This window comes from Hippoglossus stenolepis, chromosome 19 (genome assembly GCF_022539355.2).
Source record: "Hippoglossus stenolepis isolate QCI-W04-F060 chromosome 19, HSTE1.2, whole genome shotgun sequence".
Classification (NCBI taxonomy): Eukaryota; Metazoa; Chordata; class Actinopteri; order Pleuronectiformes; family Pleuronectidae; genus Hippoglossus; species Hippoglossus stenolepis.
This window is the reverse complement of record NC_061501.1, coordinates 18865112-18887395: the sequence shown is the minus strand read 5'-3', so window position 1 is coordinate 18887395 and position 22284 is coordinate 18865112. Positions and strand designations below refer to the sequence as shown.

Genomic DNA, 22284 nt, shown 5'->3' with positions numbered 1-22284 from the left:
TGTGTGCAGAGTTTAAAGACATCTGAACAAGACAGACTTCAAACTAGATGAGAGAAACTTCTGATGCATTAAATCTTAATGATTTGTTAGGCAGGAGGTAAAAGATCTGGTAAAATGGAAACATCTGCTGGACACTAACTGGTTTTCTGTTCTGTGTCTTCACTTAAACTTAGACATCAGTCTGAAACTGAAATACGTCATTTTTTTTTTTTGCATAAAATACATTTCACATTAGCTGACAAGTGTGTATTATTGTAAAGCAGATTTTATCCCTTTTTATATAAAACAAATTGAACAGTCATATTAACCTAAACTACATACTCATTACTTGCATATGAACTTAAACCTACTTTCCCCTTATTTTTGAGTATAATTGACATTTTATCCCTTTTTATAAACCTAAAAACCCAATTTTCCCACAATTGATAAACTACTTTATCATAATTTAACAATGTAAAAACATTGACACTTTATATTTAATATAAACAAAGTTTCCTCCAGTGTTAATGAACGGAACTATCAAGTTGATATAAATATAAACCAACTTTATCTGTTAAAAGTTAATTTAACCTACTTTTAGCCTGTCACGCGACATCCACGCCGCGAGAGGGCGCTGCTCTCAAACATGAGCATTGCACTGAACCTGAGGACTAATGAATAAAATGATTGGCTCCTTGTTGCTCCAATCGAATAACAGAACGTCACCGCCCCGGCCAATCGCGTCCCTCCATGTAAGCCATGTGGGCGGTACCGGAAGCATGGTTGTTATTAGCCCACTGAGTGAGACAGTAGCATCCACAGCTCGTGAGCAGGATTTTAAAAACAAAAACACACGTAGACTCCATTTAAACATCTTGTGTCTGTTGCTGATTCCCGAAGCTGCGACTTCACCTTTTAATCATATTCAACTTCAGGTAAGATTAAATCCCGCTGCGCTCGGTTAGCTCGCATGCTAATGCTAACACCCGGTGTAACAACAACAGCAGTGTTTCATGGGAGTGTTTCGTGTGTCACCTCCAGGAGGCGCTCGTCCAGCCGTCGTCATGGGGGAAGTGGAGCTGTCCTGTCGAGCCTACGTGAAGATGTTCCTTCACGCGTCCCTGTTCCCACGGTGCAGCATCAACGGGCTGCTGCTGTCGTCCAGCTCGCCAGGGGGCGCTGTGTGCGTGACGGACTGCGTGCCGCTGCTGCACGCTCACCTGCCCCTGGCCCCCATCACCCAGCTGGCCCTCACACAGGTGGGGCCCCCCGCTCACTGGTCTGATGTACAGGGGCGGAGGGAGCGCAACGGGCAGCCAGTGGGGAAAACGCATTCAAATAGAGAAACAGTCAAATAGAGAAGAAACATTCAAATAGAGAAGAAACATTCAAATAGAGAAGAAACATTCAAATAGAGAAGAAACATTCAAATAGAGAAAACACCAAAGTGCTGAAGCTGCAGTTGCATCACCACCGACGAGCAGCAGATTCCAGTAACTTCACGTTGAACTACAGATTCATCACTTTTCCCTGGAAACATTTCCGGTGTCGTTCTCATTGCGTATTCTGAATCACAGTGAATCTCTTTGTTCGCACGTCCGTCAAAGTACCTCAGACTCTCGGAGACCTTTTTAATTTATCCCCTGAAGTGGCCACGTGTCCTATAATTACTCTGTAAGAAGCTGGATGGATGTTAATGTGTCTAACGAGCACAGAAACGATTAAAGACGTCCGTGGCGGTCGTGTGTTTCAGGTGGACGTGTGGTGTTCGCAGACGCAGCAGAGGATTGTGGGATACTATCAAGCCAACGCCTGTGTATCAGATAGTAGGCGAGTCAAAGGTTTCTCTTTTCTCAGACCTTTTGTCAGTTCAGCCCTTTCCTTGACCTTTTCTTTTACTGTCTGGTGTTTTCATCCCCACAGCCCGACGCCCTGTGCACTGAAGATCGCGGATAAGATCGCTGAGCAGTTTGATAATGCTGTTCTGTTAATGGTAAGTGAATTTAACGCCATTAGTTTCCTTTGCTGCCTCAGTTCATTTGAAAATATCTCTGTTTTGTTTTCGCAGCTCGACAGTAGTAAGATGTCTGCAGACTATCGGGTTCCTCCCATCGTGATGTACGAGCGCAAAGATTCCAGATGGCTGCTCAAAGACAAACACACGTAAGAAACAGCTGCTGGGTCGGGGTTCAAATCAATTAACCTATTTATTTAAAATTTTCTGACAAAGTTCACAGGATCTTTTTATCATCACGTCGGCGTCTGAGGTTTTTACTCGTTAAACAAGATCAAAACTTGTTAGAAACTTCATACTTCACAGGAACTGGCTCCTCATGGAGTCAATGATCGGATCTAATTTGCATATTACAGAGTTTCTGCAGGGCCTGAAAAAGTCTTAAATACGTTCAATTATTTTTAGGTCTTAATTATTTTAATGTTCATTTAACGCTTCTTCTGTCGTGCTTTAAAATAACAGTTTTTTTTATTCTCTACTCGGCGACTTCACATTTTCTTCAATTATTATTAAGAGTAAGTGATTCTGCGACTCTTGATTTTCCTTCATATCTGTCACACGTGACATGGATCTTAAGTTTCATTCATACGATCTTAATACGTCTTAAATTGATCTTGTTGAAACCTGCAGAAACATTGAATCAACACTTTGTTAAAACCTCTGTTCGCCTCCCTGTTGCTAAACTTCTGGAGCTCATGTCGGAGCAGACCCCCCCCCCCCCGCTGCATTAACACTGATGTCCCGTGTTGTTCAGGATAATGCTGCGGCAGTGGGAGGAGACTCGGGCGATAGCCGGTCAGATGCTGGAGTCGGGCGATCACATGCAGCTGGTGGATTTCGACGGTCACCTGGACGACATCACGAAGGACTGGACCAATCAGAAACTGAACACCAAGATAGCAGAGCTGGCGTCGCCGGCCAACGGGAACATCTAGAACTGTAGCGCCCGTTTTTACCAGAGTGCGGATTTATTTATGATCTGACCCGTCGTCCTCTTTATTTACAAATGTGATTTTCTTTTTCTTTCTTTTTTTATATAACCTGAAAACACCACACGTTCAACACAAGAGTTTAGGAAGACGTTTATTTTTAATGCTTTTTGTCAACTGAACAGAGACATGAAATAGAACAAGCTTAAGTAAGAAAATGTTTACAGATCGATAGATGATCTGTGTGTAATCCTTCACCCCACCCCCCCCCCCTCGTCAGACTGTGCCTTGTGGTCCAGACCTGCTGATCTGAAGGAGAAATCCACCTTAAATCCACATTTAACACTGTTACGCAACAACTGAGGCATTTCTCTCTTTCTTCTCTCTCTCTCTTTTGCCATTTGATTCTCTTACTACTGTTATTCCCACAGATATTACATGAAGCGGCAGAGCTGGAAAAAATATTAGAAACACGTAACAGTACGAAAGTCCTGCAGCGAGTTCTCGTCTGTTGAAGCTCAGAAATGTGAGTTTTTGTGAGTAGCAGGTGATGATTCAGGTTGAAGCTTCATGAACATCTGAATCAATGCAGTTGAATCAAACTGGATTAGTTTTAGCTACGTGTACCTAATAAACTGCAAACTGAGCATTTAGCATCATGCGGCCCGCTCCTCTAAACTCCTGTTAAGTGACGCATGTGTTGAAATTTTACAGACTATAAAAAAAGATGTTTTTCTGTGACTCACTCGCGTTGCTGCCTTTTGTCTGAAGTTTGGAAAGTGTAAAGTGTGGTTGCAAAGAGGAAACGTGCCACACAGGATGTTTTCTTACAAAGTGTCTCAACTCTGAGCTTCAAGTCTGAGCTTCAACAGAGCGGTGTCACCGCAGGGCTGAACTTTTCACTTTAAGGTGTTTCTGTTCTACTGATCTCGTTATCCAGAAACCGTCAGAACAGAAACCGACGGTAAAACCTTGTCTGAACCATGTCAGAGTTCAGTGCAACTTTTAAAACACTAAGATCAAGTTTAACTCCTCTATAATATTAACGTAGTAATAACAATAACTCCTAAAATGCACTGAAATGTAGGCTCCTTTTTTCTGCCTGTTTCATCAACAGTGAAACTTTATTAAAGGACGACAGTCAAGCTACTTGTATTTACTCACGTCTGTGTTTCAGAACAAAAACATATGAGGTTTGTGTTTTAGATGAAGAGACTTTGTGATAACATAAAAATAGTAATATGCATTTTCTTCCCTCAATACTGTTCTACTGAACTACTTTCGATTAATATCACAGCTTCACATGTGTTTCCCTTTTTTTATTGTTAATAGTAAAATAATATTTCACAAGATTTCTATAGTGCTATAGTATAAACAATTATAAGTTGGTAAAAGCTGTGGTTCCCAACCTTTGACCTCTGCGTGTAAACTGAACCGGGTCAAACAAAGTTTCTTTGTTTCATTAGAATAAACCTTTTAAAGGCCTGGTCAACAAACACAAAGTGATGTGATTGAACGTTGTGGGAGTCCTGGTCCTGCAGTTGGGAACCACTGGCTTGGGTTAAATGAAAAGAACAGATTTAACGTCACATTATTTAAAGAGTGAAGACGACCTCTCAGTTTCGTGTAGTGCTTCCAGGCGACCACCTGGGGGGAGTGTGTCTTATTTGTGGAATGAACCCCTCGCGCGGCCTGGCGCGTTCAGAGCGTCGCCCACATGATCGTCTCGGACGTCGTAGGCGAAGGCACGGCCACCAGGTTCAGGGTTATTTCTCCCAGCGGCGACTGACTGGCCAGAGACTTAAAGAGGTTGATGGAGTTGCAGATGGATCGAGCGTTCTGCACCTCCTGCTCTGCCCACGGCAACGTGATCTACAGCAGAGAGGAGCAGGTAAAGGTATCAACACTCTGTTCTGCACCTCCTGCTCTGCCCCACGGCAGCGTGATCTACAGCAGAGAGGAGCAGGTAGAGGTATCAACACAAACAGCGCTGCTCTGGTCATTCTCTATCTTGTATTGTCTTCTACTCTCCAGCTAATTTCTTGGAAACTTTCCTCATATTTTCCTAAAAATGACCAAAAATCACGACAGACACAGAAATAAAATCGTGGGAGATAAAATCAGTCGATGACGAAAAGATTGAATCTAAACGTCAGTGAGCGTTGAATTGAAAACGTGACGTGTTGAGGATCCCTCACCTGAGCGATGATGAGTTTCTCGGACGGTTCGTCGCTGTCACTCAGCTCTTCTCCGAAACACAGAGTGAAGCCGCACTGAGGCGGCTCTCCTCCGTTTGAGCAGAACGGATCCAGCTCTGAACCAACGGGACACAAACGGTGACGTTAATACAACAATGATAAATTAGATTCTGAGTTCAAAACATCTGTAGATTTAAAGCTGAGCATCGATGATTGTTGTTCTGAAGAAAGTTTCTCTGATTTATCTTCTCGACTCTTTTATCCTATGTGAGAATATTCTGGGGTTTAGAATTTTCTGACATTTTAAATACAAACAATTTACTCATTAACATTAAGAAAATAAAGTTCAACATTCTGGTTCCAGAAGTAAAAATGCATTTTCTGAACAGAGACTTTGATGATCAGCTATAGAAGCCACACTACCCACAATCCTCAGATGTAACAGCAGCGTCACTTCACGTTTACCACAGCGTGACCATGATTTCTCTTTCTAACGGTTTATGGGATGTGTAGTTCCACTCTTATTTATTTCTAGAGAGTTTTACATCTGGAACCAGAGTCGTTCTAAAACTGGTCGCTCACTGTTTCCCTGTGAAACACAAACGTTTAGCTCTTGGCCCAAAAAAGCTTAGTCGGCTCTGATTGGTTCCTGCTCTGATTGGTTCCTGCTCTGATTGGTTCCTGCTCTGATGTAAGATCCTGATCAGCTGTGAAGAACCAGTGGGTCTGTTCCGCTGTTTGTTCTGATGCTGAGATCACTCACGTTGCTTGAAGGCGTCTCTGCTGAAGAGCAGCACCGGCTCAGAGTCTCTCTCCATCTTGTGCGGCCCCGACGTGGTCGTGTGCGGCCCCGTCCAGAAGACCCGCCCCTGGCAGTACCTCTTGCCGTACACCCCCTGCTGCGTGGAGGTCAGCACCACCCCTTTCTCCATGAAGGGCAGCAGGGTTTGCAGCGCCTGCAGCTCCGGGCCGGCCGACAGCGTGGAGGGCGGCTCCGGCAGAGGGATGCGTGGAAACCGGCCCTTCAGGACGTTGGACGGCGTCGGGGGAACGAGGGAGGAAGGGAGGTAGGTTATCCGGACATCAGAGCCCAGGATTTGGCGTCTGAGCACCTCCTTTCCTAAGTAGTGAACCGCCACGTTGATGGAGTCGCCTGGACACAGAAACACAAGATGATGCTTTTACTCTCAAAACAAAAGACACCCACTCACAATGCTCAGTTAATAAATCCTAAAAAACTGATTTCTACAAAATGACCACATGCAAAGACTAAATCTGAAGATAGCAAGGTGAAAACTGTCCAGCATTTCACAGCAGCTGCACTTTTTCAGCTCGTTACCTTCGTACGCAGCAGGTACGCTCTCCTCATACCGAACATCCAGCTGGATCTCGTCCACCACTGCAGACAGAAGATAGAAGGACTATGAGATTCAGATTCAGATTCTATGAGGTGAGTAGCATCCAGACGTGTGAACGCTGTACAGCTGTTTTCAGACGTGAACTCAAAGTGTTCCTCATACAGAAGCTCCAGAAGCCTTCAGGACTTCAGCTCTGGACACAGGTGGAACTCACCGTCTCTCTGGATGGTGACGGTGCTGTGCTGAACGGGCTCGTCTGTCTGGACCATGATGTCGCTCTGCTGCAGAATCTTGTCGTCACACTGAGAAGCAGAAAGACGGCAGCGGAGGAGACAGATGTTTAGAGACACTCGGGGGACAGGAGGTTTGTGTCATGTCGTTACTTCACCAGTGAACAGGTTCATAAAACATTTGAATTCTCAGTTCATTTAGCCGTGTGAGCTTCGCAGCTGTAGAAGTCTGTGATAATCCAGTTTAAAATAGATGACTGGTTGCGTAAACACCTTTTGAAACCAGGGGGTGTGAGACACAAACACGAGTGACTCACCAGCTGAGACGTGACCACCTCCGTCTTTATCTGCTTGACGTGAACATCGTCGTCTTCGTCGCTCTCGAACTCGCTGCTCCTCCTCTTCAACTTCCTGGTGGTTTTCTTTCTGCTTTTCTCTTCAGGAAGCAACAAACCTGAAGAGACGAGAGAAGAAACGGTTCAAAACCTCTGCAAAACAACAAAGACTTGAAACAGTTTCACACACACGAGGATGAATGAGACACAGTTGTTTGTGTTGCTGGGTGTGTTGAGCTCTGATCTCAGTGTTGACTCATGTCTCTGCTGGATCCGTTCGTCTCTTAGGTTACGACTCAAAAACACAGAGACGCTGAGAACCAGATGATTTTTAATAAAGTGTATTGAAGGATTTAAAGCCAGGATCAATAATAAAGTGGATTGAAATAGTGGTAGTTGAACTTTGGCCTTTTCTCACTGAGACAACACACGACAGCTCAGCAGGTTTATTTGAGCAGCAGCTGTAAAAACCTGATGTAATGTAAAGTGAGGTGAGACGTTCAGGGCAACGGTTTCAAATCAGGAAAATTAAAAACAACTTCAGGAGAATTAAATCAAAATAATGGAGAAAACATAAGAAGGTGAAGTGATGTAATCGAACCTGAACATAAGAAAAATAAATCATGGTAATAAATCCTGTTCTGACGACTCTGAAGTTATTAGAAACTGAAAAGCTTCTTACGTTCTTTCATGAGAACCAATCTGATCAACCACAATCTGATCAAACACTATATTACAATAAGTTACACGTCATGTTGACTCATTCTGAAAGTAACAGGTTCCTCAGCGTCGTCCTGACTTTGATCTGATTATTTTAAAATTATATACGAGGAAAAAACATCAAAACAGCGAATCCTCAAATGTGAGAAGCTGAAAACTGAGAATCTTATTTAAATAATCAATAAATGATTTTACTGTGATCAAAATAGATTCATTATCTGTCAAGACACAACTTGATTATTCAGCAAATTGTTTTAGCACAAAAAAACTTCTCAGACCTGAACCACATTTAACTCTTTGTTAAACAAAAGTTAGAGATAAAAGTAGATAAAAAGTGAGACTTTAACAACTTGTTCTTCTTGTTCTAAACCTCTGGTATATATTATAAAGTACATTCGATGTTAAATATCATATTAAACAATGTTTCCTGTTTAAAGGAGATGGAGAACATTGTGCTGAGCCTGCTGTGGGACCTCAGGTAAATACATTTAAATCCAACATATGTAAAGTCAGTCACGTGTGCGCGCCGTTTGTCTTTGGAAACCGTTTTTTTCTTCAGAACTCGTTTTGACAGGGACAGAAAGACGGACGGGGACGTGGACTGAGTGGTTCCTCTCACCCTGCTCGCTGAAGGGGACCAGGCGGTACACCTTGTACGGCTCGGAGATGTCCAGCTGGGCTCGCTCCATCACCTCCTCGAACTCCGGGCTCTTGTTCAGGGCGCAGCGCAGACGGGTCTTCCAGATGGCCGGGTTGTCCTGACCTCCTTCCGACAGCTTCCCTTTGAACTCGGCCCACGCCTGCGGACATGAGAGGACACGCGGGTTCTGTTCAAGTCCGGCTGCTCCACAGAAGTTTGGTTAGAGAGTTTGTTTGGATGGTTTTGACCCAGAAGGGCAGTCTGACCTTAAAGATGGCGGCGTCCTCATCTTTGCGGAAGTCCTGCTTCCCCGCGTGTTTCCACGGGATACGGAACATGGTTTTGGCCTCGTCGTCCCACTCCAGCCCCGAATACTTTCCACTGCTGACCTGCCGCAGGCGAAATCAGAAACACACACAGATTGTTTTCAACCAGGAGGAGAAACGCCTGCAGACACAACTCAGGGGAAACTAAAACCACAAGTAAAACATCCGGAGATGAAAATAAAAGACTAAAAACAATTAAATATCAGGAACCTGGCGTGAAAACGATTAATCGATAGTTAGAAATAGACTTGCAATCAATTTAATCGACAAAATAAATGATCGCCCGTTATTAAATAATCCTTTAAATTTAAAGTAATTCAATCAGATTTGATATTTTCCAGCATTTTAAAAAACGTGAGGATGTAAATAAAAGTGTTTCTCTTTGTTTTCATACAACATTCAGAAGGTGGAGCCCGACGAGCGTCTGTCAATCAAACTAAACCTGATTTACACGTTTTTAAAATGTGTTAAATCGTGTCGATGTGTTTCTGATTCACATTTACTTCATAGTGATGAGTAGATAATGAGCTTTCTGTGAACTATCCCTTTAAATTGGTCATGGTGTTTATCTCCTGGTTTCCCTTTTCCTTCTCCCCCTCCCCTCACACACACACACACACACACACACACACACACACACACACACACACACACACACACACACACACACACTCACTCACCTGATCGATCATCCAGGTTCTCAGTCGTCGCGTGCAGCGCATTCTTCCTGCGGCCATGATTCTTTTAAAATCTGAAAATAAAAACAAAACAAAAAACTGAAACCAACCGGAAGCCGACACGTTCTCACTATAACACGTCAATTACACTTTCATTAAAGTGTAATTAAAGTGTCCAAACAAACAATAAGATTATATGAGTAAATAAAAAGGTCAAATAGCGACTTAATGACGTGACAAACAGAGACAGCTTTGACCCCCGGTCAGATAAACACCCACGTTAAAAACAGACATTTCTAAAATTCAACGGAGTGTGGTTTGACACACAAACACACAAACACACAAACACGTTTCCACACTTCACAAGTTTTCTTCTCGTCTCAGTTCGTGAGAATAAACAACGAGTGAATGAAAAGCGACCAAAGAAGAAGAAACCCCCCCCCCCCCAGTGAGTCCTCGAGTCGCCGTGAATCCCCGAGAAACACTCACAACAACCCGGATCCGGTTCGGTTCTGGAGAAGAGACACAACCGTGCCGTTTACCTGCGGTTCCCTCGGGAGCAGCGGACACACGCACCGCCTGTGGCCGCCTCTCAGACGCTCTGCAGCGGATCCGCGCACCGAGGCAGCCCGCTCCCTTTCTGAGAAGTCACGTGACTTAGTGGAAGCGGCGTGCTCGGGCCGCCGCCGCCAGGGGGCGACAACGCACAGAGACGCTGCTTCACACTGAAGGATTAAGATCAAAATATTGTTTCACTTTCAGTTTTTTCACGTTCTCAGCGCAAAGGTTTAAGAAAATGTCTCAAAAATACGATTCATTCATTCATTTGATTGATTTCGAACGTGTAAATGAAAAGGATAAATTATATAAACGTGTTAAAAAAAGGATTATTTACAAACAATGATTTCATCTACATATTCAAAGTACAAACTTATTTAATCTCAGCCTTTCTCCATAAGTCATTCATGACTAATTATCTTATACTAACCAGCTTCTTATACATCTATAAATATGTTACTTATATATATATATACACATACTGAACTCTTACTGTATTTTAAACTGGGTCAATCCACAGATTGAGATTCATTAACTTCTCCTGGTTGTTCGGATACTTTGAGTCTTACAATTCAAATGTGTTAGAGTGTTAGATAAATGTCGGACAGTAAAAGTACAACATTTGCCTTCTTGTCTGTAGGAGTAAAAGTATGAAGTAGTATGAGAAGAACATTTCAGTCAAACAAAAGTCCCTCTAAATTAAACTTAAGTACATTATCTGAGTAAATGTTTCTAGTAACAAACACAACTTGTTCATTTCGTGCCAAAATAAATAGTTTGATTGAAAAGTGTATAACGACAAAATCTCTCAACTGAGCCAAAAAACTGTGAGCGAGTGAGTCCAGAACAAATCCACATTTCAAAATAATCATATACTTTATTTGAGTTTGATTGATTCATCGTTTATAGAGAACATTAAAACCCTCCAGACAGTGAATAATAATATTTGTTTATATAATTTTTCAGAATACCTTTCCCCTGTTCAGATATATAAATTTTAACGTACATTATGTGCATAAGATAAATCATAAGATTCTTATAATATTCAAATAAAACACAGATACATTCGTTTTAACGTTTTTGTAAAGTTTACATCATGCATCACACGACCTGAGATGAAGTTCCAACATTTTTAAGACTCAGCGAGAAACAGTAGAAGATAACGAAGAATTGTTTCTTATTCAAAATCAATTTTCTCTTTATGATCAACAAGGAAAAAAATATAGATTTTTTAACATAGAAAACAGCAGAAACGACAGAAATCGGACTCGTGACTCGTCACCGAATGACGACTCAAAGTTCTTTGCAGGTGATTGGATCGACCTCTCGTTCGTCAGCAGTCGGACTCTGTGGAGGTTTTTGGTTTCAGATCTTTCTTCCCGGAGCCCGGCGCTGAGGAGCTGAGCAGGAATCTTCATTTGTTGCGCAGAACCTTTTCTCCGAGAGGAACCTCACCCAGTTTCTGTCAGGAAACAAAAAAACAAATCTTACTTAGTCACCGAGATCGAGATGATTATTTGTTTCCAAAGAGAGGCCGCAGCACCAGCACCAGCACAACCATTACAAAGTGTGTAATGTTGAGCACTTTTGAAAAGAGGTGAGAGATTTAAATTTGAAAGGTAACTAGCCATGTTGAATTTCTGTTACTGGCCCCGTGATGGAAATGTAATCAAGCTCCTCGGCTAAATTTGGAGTCGACATCGGACAAGCTGACTTCTTGGAAACCACTGAGGATCTCCGCTGCTGGTTTGGTGAGTCGAACCAGTCTTATTTAAAAGTCTGAATGCTGTGCCAGACATTAAAACAACACGTCTTAATCTGTCATGCTAGTGTCACGATACAACGGCCTAAATTAGATCCTATTGTTGTGCAACATATTCGTAGCCAAGTGTTAACAAGTGGGCGTCCAACATAAGTATCACATTTATTAACAGATAATTAAAATGGGCCTTTCAATGCTCCACAGTCAGATCTGACGTGCGGCTCGTTCCTCCAGTTGAACCTCGTGACGTGAGCGTCTCACCTGGAGCAGGCGAGCGTGATACGCGTTGTCGTCCTCGCCCTCCCCTCTCTGCACGTCCACCTGGTATCGCTCACAGGCTCGAACCAGCTCCACGGCGTCGTACTGCAGAGCCGGGTCCACAGAGTGAGCGTTGATCAGACTCACCAGGTACTCGCGGTAGTGTCTCCTGAAGCAAGGGAGGGAACAAATGATTAAATAGATAGATAGATAGATAGAGAGAGAAAGAGAGAGAAAGAAACAGAGAAAGACAGAAGGAAGGACACTCACTCGCAGAGTCCAGCTTGTCCTGGCTGTGTTTTGAGGCCACACGGTGAATCGCTGTGTTGACCTGCTTCGTCTTTCTGCTCCATCACTCCACAAGTGTCTGGTTCAGAGACGAGAAGAACTTGAAACACGGATTTCTCCTGAACAAAGTTTACTTTACTTTGTGTATTTTTGTGTTGTTCTTAAACAATGAGACCCCAGACAAGACGAGTAGAACACAGATGTTTTACCAGTTTGAGTTCCAGTGGAAGGATCCGTGTTGAACTCCACTCCGCTCCTCTGGAAGTGGAAAAACAAATCTATGAATTCTAATACCAGGTTTGTGAGTGAGTCAGAGTGGAGAGTTCAATTCAACAGGACACATGATCAGGGATGGAAACACAACTGTTGTTATTAACACACTGATGATGCTTTAATTAACAACACAATTCATGTTCTACTGATCTTATGTTTATTCTTTCGTTTTCAGGAAGGAGAGAGTTTCCAACAGGAGCTGATGTTGGAAGGAAATGTAAAATACTTTTTTTAAAGTTAGTTTACTCTTAAGTCATCAAGTGAAAACTGAGATGTTCTACAAAAGAAAGAAAGAACGAACCACCAGAATGTCCCAAACAACAAAACTAGAGATTTTCCTGATTACCTGATTTCATACACACGATAACAAATCGAATATTTATGCTTTCAGACTGTAGACTGATGTAAAAAAGCTATTTGAATAAGTGGCTATGGGGAATTTTCTGGCATTTTCTGTGACATTATGATCTCAACCATAAACAGCAGCGTTACCTGCAGCAGGGCCTGGAGTCTCGGTGGTTCCCAGTCTCTCAGATAGAAGCGACAGTCTCGAGGGTGATGTGCATGTAGACCGGGGATACTGCACTGAGGCTTCGTACATCCCGTCTGCACGAGACACAGAATAAATACTGATGAGGTCCAGAACTTGAAAAGTCTGCATCCTGTCCACAAAAGATGTATTTTATGTGTTTGCACTTAAAACTGTTCAAACTGTTTTCTCCAATGTTCGCTCGTTGTTTACAGATCGTGATTCCTCTCCAAGTCTCTAATAATATCAACATAACAACTTCTCCTCTGAGGGTTTTTAGTTAACTCTGCTTTTTCGTTTCTCAGCCTTTTTCCTCCAGATGGTGAGAAGTCACTGAGGATTCTGACAAAGCCTTCAGGACAGTGTTCAGTGTTCTCCTACGACCTCCTTGGCTTTTCAAACATTGCCAGTTAATTCGTTTTTAACGACCTCGAGCGATTGTGTGATAGATGCTGATACACGACAGAGGCACTAACTAAGATTTCCTGTTGCCGTTTCCGAGGCTCCAACTGTGACACTTTGTCGACGTGCATCCATCTCACCTTGTGGTACGGGTTGTTGCAGCCAATGCAGAACTGGTACCTGCACTGGGAGCAGGAGAAGTGCATGCAGCCACCTTTGGTCAGGTCGTACTGGAACCTACAGTGAGGACAGGCTGCAAGAGACCACAAACAAATGTGTTCGTCCTGTTAATGAAATACTAAAAGCTTGAGTTGAATCAGAAAGCTCGGGTCAGCAGGATGAACATCTGCAAAGTATGAATATACAGATTTACTTATCTAAAAATAGGAATATCTCACTACAACAATCATTACAAGAAGAAGTCAAGCTTTCAAAATTAGCAAAAGTTTCAAACGTAAAAGTTATCACAACATAGAATGACTGTAAAAGATTACAGCTCCAACAGCCTGTTGCTTCCATCATCAATTCATCCACCAATAAAAAAAACAACATCCACTTTTTTACTCCCTTATCTCTGTATCAGGACCAGCCCGTAAAAACCAGTCTGACAAACACTCAGGACAATAAATGAGTAAATCAACCCAGTAACAGTGGATAGTTTTAAATGAAAGTACGAGTCAGGATGTAGAAATACTGAAATGAAACTTGTGGTTTAAGGTAAAGTTAAGTTCGCAGCGACTCACTGATGCCGTTGTCTCTCAAATAGCCGGCCAGGCCCTGCCTCTGGTACTCGGGGTCGTTCTCCCTCTTCCACTGCTGGAACTGCTCACAGGACAGGTTCTGGTGCTGAGGCTCCCACTGACACCAGAGAGAGAGAAAGTGTCAAAGTTCTGTGTCAGAGGAACTTTTCATTACTTTCAATCACAACATCAGTTGCTACATGTGATGAAAAATGATAACAAACAGAACTAATACTCACAGGTTTCTTGCACTGGGTACAAAAACTTTTGCGACATGACGGACATGTGACTTTCAGCTGGTCTCCATCGTTGATAAACCCAGAGATGCACTGACGACGTTAGACGGACGAGAAATGGTGATTATTTTACATTCATTTAAATTATTGACACATATTCATACGTACGTTTTATTCTCCCATCATTTATTCTCTGTTTTTATTTATCTAGCCGGTAAAAAGAAAACGCCCAAATAAAAACAGTTTGTATTTTCATATTTCTAATATACAAATGGTTAAATGACACGTACACGTACAATATTTGTTTGACTTTCAGATAAGAGTCTATTTATAAGGATGTTTATGACTTTTGAATAACAAATCATTAACTCACGTGACAGCACCAGAGGAACTTTGGGTCTTTCATGAGAGCGTGCTCCGTCAACTTTTTATGAAACAGCTCGTACACTTCAGGCTCCAGACAGTCGCGCAGCTGCAGAGACAAAATGTTATTAAAACAATTTAAAGCATTATTATAAATATATTCTGTATATATTTATACAAGTGTCTTTCTGAACATACTCAGTATATTGATGCTCGTCTTCCTCAGCTCACCTGTATGTCCAGTGTGGAGAAGTAGCTGTCCAGTTGTTCGGGGTCATTGATGTCGGGCTCTCCACAGACAGGACACACCATGTCTCTGATGTGTTTATCTCTCACAGCGACGGTGAAGTGCTGACCGAAACACTCGTGACACACCGAGCACTGACAGGAAGTCAGAGACTGCATCTGGAAAAGAAACAGATGTGGAGGAAACGATGAACGCGCTCCGCAGATGGGAGCAAATCTACAGAAGTCGGAGTTAAAAGAATCGACTGGATAGCGTTTAAAATAATACAGGGGCAAGACAAATTCTAATTAGTTGGTTTCTGCATAAAACTTTAATAAAATGCGACCTGATCTTCAATCAAAGTCTTAAATATACACAACCACAACGTGCTTCAGCTAAAGAACGGAAATTATAATATTTTGTGCAAACGGTGCTGGTGGAAAAATCCCTGGATTTGGCGTCAACATCCTGAAGCAGAAGTTTCCAGAAACAGATTCATGTGAACGACCCGTCACTGACTCACCTTGCACCGAGGGAAGATGCACAGGCAGCACGGACACTCATTCTTGAGGAGACGCCTGATGAAATCCTTGTCATGTGACTCCTTCACAGCTTGAACCACATCCTCCAGGGAGTAGGTGACATCTGGCTCTTGAAGCAACGCCAGCACCAGCTCACAGCGCCCCCAGCTGGGCAGGTCGTACAACGCCAGCAGCCGCCTGCACATCCTCTGAGGGGAGGAGGACAAGGGGTTAAAGTACATTAACACCACACCCCAGATATGAAGGAATGTTTGTCTATTTCAGTACATAACACGTTTTCACACGTACAAGATTTGAATATTAAAACCGTTGGCTCCTGTAATTTGCCGCACACCGACCTGTTTGTCCGGGTTTTTGGGATCAATCGGCGGCTCGAGCTGGGTGGTCCAGATACGCTGGTGGAAAGGCTCCAGTAGGGGGCGCTGAAGCAGCGACAAGGCCCCTTTGACCTCACCTCCACTCAGCCGCAGAGCCTCCTCACACTGGGTCACATCCCTGAAGCCCAGAGAGTGGAGCTCCCTCATCTGGGCACGAGGACACAAGAAGGAAACGCCCAGGCAGATGTTTACAGATGTGATACAGGAAGTGTCTAATACGCTGGAATCGAGGTTGTAACCCTCTTAAAACCTCGATCAGGAAGTCACTCACTAAATCTTACACAACCGCAGTAACTGTTCGAAACCACAGGAATTTATTTCAAGGGGGGAATTTTCTTTCGTAACTTGTAACCAAAAGTTCTATTTATTCTGCAAATGAAGCGTTTTCATATCAGAAAACATAAACTCTGATATGTGTCTGTGAAAAGCTCATCTCAATAATGTCGTTCAGGCTCTACAGACATTGATGTGTCAGCGTATATCTCTATGTGACACACAACTGTTTTAACACTGTAACCACATGTATGTAACTCTGTGTTCTCTACTCTCCCCTCCCTGTGTAACTTATTTCTTTGTGAAGCCCTTCCTAACTCGTGGATGTGGTACTTCTTCTTCTTCGTGTCAGGCTCTGCTCATCAACCACGGTCGAGATGGTCGTGCAAGGCTTCACTCCCAACGCTCCACAGAACCGTCTTTGTTCGGACTTATCTGTTCAAGGTCAGTAAGTGGGAGCGACTCAGGAGACGTCCTGTTTTCTCACAAAATGTATTTCAGCACAGAACAGACGTTCAGGGAGTGAAGGAGGAAACTTTCTCCTTGTTCACACTCACCAAACAATTAAACTCGTGTTCATCAAGCTGCTGGTTCAGGGTAAAGGAAAGCTGCATAGTGTTACTTGACACCTTGTTTTGTATCTGGAGGTGTCTGCTTGACAGATTCATTTTCCCACCTTGGCCTGTCGGTCTCTCAGCAGCTGCGTCACGGCTCTGTCGGTGTCTCCTCCCGCTGCTAACCACGCCAGCTTAGCCTCGGCTCTGGACAGCTTCACATCTTCGACTGTGGCGCTGGGTTCGCTCTCCGCCGACTCCTCTCTGTCTCTATCCACCACGGGTTGTATCCCAGAATCCCCTGTCTTGCAGTTCAGCTGGACGGACGCCGCCATAGCGCAGATTTCATCCAGCAGGTGAGGCAGCTCTGACGTCAGCCAATCACAGGGGTTGACGTTGCTGCCGCCGCACACGCACAGGGCCGCGTACACCTCCTCCGGGCTGACATCTTGTTTTTCTGCTTCCTAGGATGGAGGGTTTATTATTATTAATTATTCTGTGTTAGATTTGTTGTCACGTGGTTGTGTCCCCTTGTTCGGATGAAGACTGACCCTGATCTGGTGGATGAGGCTGAGTCCGTCCTCCCTCATCATCTGTTGTCTCTTCAGCTCCAGGTTCACTCCTGGACTCGCCGTCGGCTTCACGGCCGCCGCCTGAGTTTGATCCTTAGTGACGGACGGCGGCTGCTGAAGAGACTGAGGCACCGAGTCGCCAGGAGAGTCTTTACATGGCAGGCTGCACATCTCACACACCGTGGGCTTGGTGTTCACATAGGTGCAGAACTGACAGGTCCACTGTGAAGGAGAAAGAAAAGAAAGACAAATATATTACCAGGTTTTTACCAGATGAAGAGTTGTTCATCGTTCATGAGATTACAATCGGCTGTTTACCTGCTCATACAGTATTAACTACCTGAGCAGGGAGTAGAGTGACAGGGAGACAAACCTTTGTGTTGACATCAGACTGAGATCCAGAGCTGGACGGGGCCGGGGCGACAGGCGGGCGAGTGGCCAGACGAGGGCGCTCACACACCTCGCACAGGATGCTGCTGCCCTGGTTCATAACAGTGCAGCTCTTACACTGCCACTCTGAGGGAACAGACACACACACGAACACACAACAACACTCTTACTGCTCCGCTGCTTCGTACCATCACTTTGGTTCCTCAACAGGTTTTGCTTTTACATTTTCCAGGTTATTATTCAGACGATAATGATTTAGTGCTCGATCTAGTTGAAATATGACACATGGGATTTTCCTGAGATTAGATTTAAATTAAAAAGAGTAAATAAATATTTTATTACATGATATTATTGCAGTGCTAAAGTGTTTTAATCTTTTCCCTCATTAAAAGCACAGTTTGTAACTTGAATTAATGACGTGCCGCATAAATGAAGTTTATGGTTATTGTGTCTCACCGGTGTTTGGTGAGGTGGGAACTGAACTCTCTTGAGCGGTGGAAGCAGCCGTGGAGAGTCGAGGCCGCTCGCAGGTCGAGCAGAGAACAGCTCGCATCTCGTTCACCGTGGTGCAATGTGCACACGCCCAAGGAGACAGAGACAGACTGAAAGAGGACGGAAGAAGAAATAAATCACATTCAGGGTGTCGTGTAGCCATTGTTCCAATAAGAGACGTTTGCTTTATTCTGCAGTGGCGGAGAGAGACAACCTGTACATTAGGCTTCACTGGAGTTCTTAATTTTGCTTCTTGCTTCGGAGCACATATATCATTCACTTATATTTCTGTCAATAAGCGCTTATGTTTAACATCCTCACCTGGCTGTTTTGGCTGCTGCGAGGACAGACCTGTTGTGTCCTTTGCGGTCGGGGTGAGAGTGAAACAGTTTGTCACAGTTCAGACACAACCTCTGGACACAGGTGGAGCACTGAGACTGGACAGTGGAAACACCACAGATACCGCAGGTCTCTGTGGGGAACAAACACACACACACCATAAACAACCATACAAGTTAAAAACTAACTCTACCTCTGATTTAAGGCCGGTTGTGATGTGGCATACCCAGTTGGCTTTTCTGTATTTTGTCTCTCTTGTGAGCGGCTCTGGAAGGGTGGCGATGAAAGAGCCCATCACATGCGTCGCAAAAGGCCCGACTGTCACATGAGGGGCAAACCAGTGACGAAGGGCTACCACACAAATTACAAGCTGCGAGAGATCCTGGACACACAAGCAACAAAGGATGTAAACGACACTTAGCTGTTGCCTCTGGGAACGATATTCAATGTTACTGGTACAAATGAAGGATAAATGAGCATCGAAGCCACATTTTGACTGGGTTTCACTTTTCGTTTCTCTGGTTTGGCAGCAGCTCACCAGCTGAGGGCTTCAGGGGCTGTCCCACGGGGCCCGGAGCAGGTTTGGGTGAAGGAGAGAGGACCTGTGGATTGTCTCCCTGCTGCTCCTCCGCAGGCGGAATAACCACCGAGTCATTCACCACCGCCTCCTAAAGAAACAGCATCACAGTAAAAACGTTTTTCACGTTAAATGTGTAAAGCTTTGGAAGAAAATAGTGAAAAATAAAACATTTAAACTGATTAAATCGTGAGTTGTGAAGTAAAATACTGATTCATAGAAGATGAAGACGTAGATGAAGGATAATGTAAACAATAAGTAACAGAAATGAAGAAGAACACGAATGTTTGTACAGACCTGCTGCTCGAGAAATGGGAAGATATCTTTGAAGTGTTCTAGGTGAGGATGGGTGCCCTGAACAAACAAATGGAATATGGTGAATTACTTATAGAATTTACAGCAGTGGGATGATTGACAGCGCTCAGACACGAACCTTAACGATCATGTCCACCTCCGTGCGTAAGGTCATGACCTCCAGCGTCACTGCGGCAACTTTTTCAGAGTCTGGTTGGCCGACTTCATCTGGAAAACTGAGGCCATCGATTTGCTGGTTGGTGTAACCGTAGAGGAAGAGGACTCTGCGGCCTCCCTGTGAGAGGAGAGCTTTGTTCAAGAAGCTGGTTGATCCATATACACACACCTCTGACTTTATAATTTCACTTATTTCTTTTTAAATGTTAATTTCTGCACAAAATAGGGACTCATAAAAACGTCAAACCTGCGCTAAATGAAATGTTTAAGGCAGAACTATTCAACCTGTCAGGTTTCCCTCACCTTGATGGCGTCCACCGTGGTTCTGAAGACCGGGTTGTTGTGCTTGACGCTCCTCCAGTATTTGGGCCGGGCGGGGAAGGTCAGGTTACAGCCGTACTTCTCCAGAATACCCAGGGCCTTGACCAGTCTGCTCAACGACTCCAGGACCTGTTGTGGAGATGGAAGTTGCTGAGTCGGTAAAGTCCTGAGGGTCACTACACTTAAATAAAAGGTCAAGGGTCAAACTATATCTATACAACAATGTCCAAGTCCGAATTACTTACTACTAACGCGTGTTTATGTAAAACAATGATTTCTTATTTTTTATGTGTTGTACTTTTACAGTATAGTCTTGTAAAATAAATGTTTTTGAGTCTCCATCTTTCTTTTTCTTCACATTTTGTCCTTTTTAAAATCTTTTAAAAGAAAACGTTACGATCACATGTCAGCAGGTTAGTTATTTCTTCCCTCTCGTGCTCGGATATAAGATTTTCAGATTTTACGACATTTAAAAAAAACAATACAAATTTTCCTGGTGGGTTATTCTGATCTGAAACGAGAGAGGCCGACCTCCTGCTTGCTGCGGCTGGCGGTGTTCTCCCTCAGCATCTCCTCGGCTGTGAGGTGGCGGTACTTCTCCGACAGCGGCAGAGCGATGCTCGCCATCGTCTGGACGTCGGCCTTCACATCCTGGGCGACGCCGGAGGAGGACAGGACGGACTGAGCTCTCCTCCGGACCTCGTCCATCTGCACGGAGAGAGAGCTGCTGCTCATCGCCGCTGAAATGACAACATTTGAGTATAAGTTGATTTTTAAATGATTTATCACCAAAAAAAGACATTTTTGGCACATTCCAAATATTGATGCAGTACAAGTGTCTTATTAAACATAAGTAATTGTTAGAGACAAACCTAAGACAGAGGGATATTCTGTAGGGTGAAGGAAGGAAACTTTTATTCTCAATACCAAATGCAGAAAGTTAAAAAGTACACAGATCCTTCCTTCCTCCAGTTGTTATCTATCGAGCGTCCGAACTCAACCTTGTGTACTCAACGTGTACTTCCTCTGACTTTACTCTATGTTCTGTCCTCCTGGGTCAGAGAGGCTTTAAAAACATACTTTTAAAACATCCTATAACATTAATAAATTAGATTCTCAAGAGTATTTCACTTCACAGAACTTAACTTGTGCTCATAATACTGTCAATTCTTATGCAATAGCAATATTAGTAGTATTATAAATTACATTCTGAGTTGATCATGTACTTTTTGAGACATTGACAAAAGGCACCAGTCTGGATTATTTTTAAATTAAAAAGTACATAAAAACCACAACAAGTAAAACGAAACTGAATGTAATTTCTTCAGGGTGCAAGTTGTCAGTATGTGGCTAGAAAGTACATTTAAGTATATTTAATGTATAATTCATAAGCATATGAAGCTGCTGGGGGAAGTGCAGGTTAATAATAGTTCCCCTCAGTGACAGTAAACAGCTGCAGGTGAGACGGGTCAGAACCGTCGTGACGCTCCTCCTCAGTCGGACCGGAGTCCTCGGAAGAACCGGGTCTGTCCCTTTCCACGTGTCTCGTGTGACAAGTTGCATTTTAAAGACAGAAATCAAAGCTGACAACAACATTTCTCGATAGTTTGAAACCGAAACTTTGAGGAGACACCGTCCCCGCTCGGTACCTGACGTGTCCAACGTGTCCCCTCGCGCTGCTTCCGTCCGGACTGAGGGCGACCGGTCCTCCGTCGGGGACAGGAGATCAGATAAAGTGTTTTAAAGCTGCTGAAGTGTCATCCTCACTCAGCTTGGAACTGACTGGAGATCAGCTGCTAGCGTTAGCTTCAAACCCGGAAGTCCACTCCGACGTTTAGCGTCTCGGCTCCACTTCCTGTTTCAAAATAAAAGCAAGGGGGGAGTTTCTTGCTAATTAAAAAGCAGTCGTCTCCAAAAAGTTTGTTAAAAAGTTCATTAGAATCTTAAACAACGTTTTTTTTGTTTTTTTAACGAACTAAATAAGGACTAACACGTAGTTTGAAGGATTTCACAGGTTTGAGTCTGGAGGAAGTCTGTGTGGAACCTGCAATTCACCGAGTGGCCGCTAGAAGCTAAACAAAATAATAATGATGATTTGGTGTTGACAATATTATCTCGGTCTTTCAACACTTAATTGTTTTCATACTAAAAACCAAACTAAGAAACCAAAAAACTAATAAGAAAAAAGTAAATAAGATTTGGTGTTTATATATTATTTATGTATTTCTACATTTAGATTGTTTCCGTATAAATCATTGGATTTGGTGTTTAAAGTATATTTCTGTGTTGATAACGTCTGTATCTGTACATTTACTGTTTCCTCCTCGTGTCGGTG

General features: G+C 43.4%; 3 protein-coding genes across 6 annotated transcripts; 1 reads left to right on the top strand and 2 right to left on the bottom strand.

Annotated features, from left to right (window-relative positions):
- Positions 1-747: 747 nt before the first annotated feature.
- On the top strand, positions 748-4077 carry emc9 (ER membrane protein complex subunit 9). The gene is made up of 6 exons (XM_035142445.2): positions 748-914; positions 1021-1238; positions 1733-1809; positions 1903-1972; positions 2048-2142; positions 2748-4077. The coding sequence occupies exons 2-6, from the start codon at positions 1044-1046 to the stop codon at positions 2926-2928; spliced, it is 618 nt and encodes a 205-aa protein (XP_034998336.1). The 5' UTR covers positions 748-914; positions 1021-1043; the 3' UTR covers positions 2929-4077.
- Positions 4078-4226: 149 nt separating this feature from the next.
- Positions 4227-10087, bottom strand: irf9 (interferon regulatory factor 9). 3 transcript variants are annotated; one of them, XM_047337838.1, is made up of 10 exons: positions 9949-10087; positions 9410-9480; positions 8670-8792; positions 8383-8563; positions 7026-7162; positions 6693-6780; positions 6460-6519; positions 5884-6273; positions 5121-5236; positions 4227-4794 (listed from the first exon to the last, which is right to left on the bottom strand). In XM_047337838.1, the coding sequence occupies exons 2-10, from the start codon at positions 9464-9466 to the stop codon at positions 4624-4626; spliced, it is 1323 nt and encodes a 440-aa protein (XP_047193794.1). In that variant the 5' UTR covers positions 9467-9480; positions 9949-10087; the 3' UTR covers positions 4227-4623. The 3 variants fall into 3 exon arrangements, with proteins under 3 accessions (XP_047193794.1, XP_034998333.1, XP_034998335.1); XM_035142442.2 differs by having other exon boundaries at positions 9896-10054; XM_035142444.2 differs by having other exon boundaries at positions 4731-4869; positions 9896-10055.
- Positions 10088-10821: 734 nt separating this feature from the next.
- LOC118098446 (E3 ubiquitin-protein ligase RNF31-like) lies at positions 10822-21793 on the bottom strand. Of its 2 annotated transcripts, none has more exons than XM_035142256.2 (24): positions 21599-21793; positions 20481-20689; positions 19932-20078; positions 19591-19746; positions 19455-19511; positions 19119-19248; positions 18807-18962; positions 18563-18713; positions 18206-18351; positions 17700-17875; positions 17339-17581; positions 16910-17251; positions 15922-16107; positions 15565-15771; positions 15047-15220; positions 14826-14924; positions 14456-14545; positions 14220-14334; positions 13617-13729; positions 13038-13151; positions 12482-12530; positions 12255-12351; positions 11988-12153; positions 10822-11426 (listed from the first exon to the last, which is right to left on the bottom strand). In XM_035142256.2, the coding sequence occupies exons 2-24, from the start codon at positions 20682-20684 to the stop codon at positions 11379-11381; spliced, it is 3366 nt and encodes a 1121-aa protein (XP_034998147.1). In that variant the 5' UTR covers positions 20685-20689; positions 21599-21793; the 3' UTR covers positions 10822-11378. The 2 variants fall into 2 exon arrangements, with proteins under 2 accessions (XP_034998147.1, XP_034998148.1); XM_035142257.2 differs by having other exon boundaries at positions 17733-17875.
- Between the last annotated feature and the right edge of the window lie 491 nt (positions 21794-22284).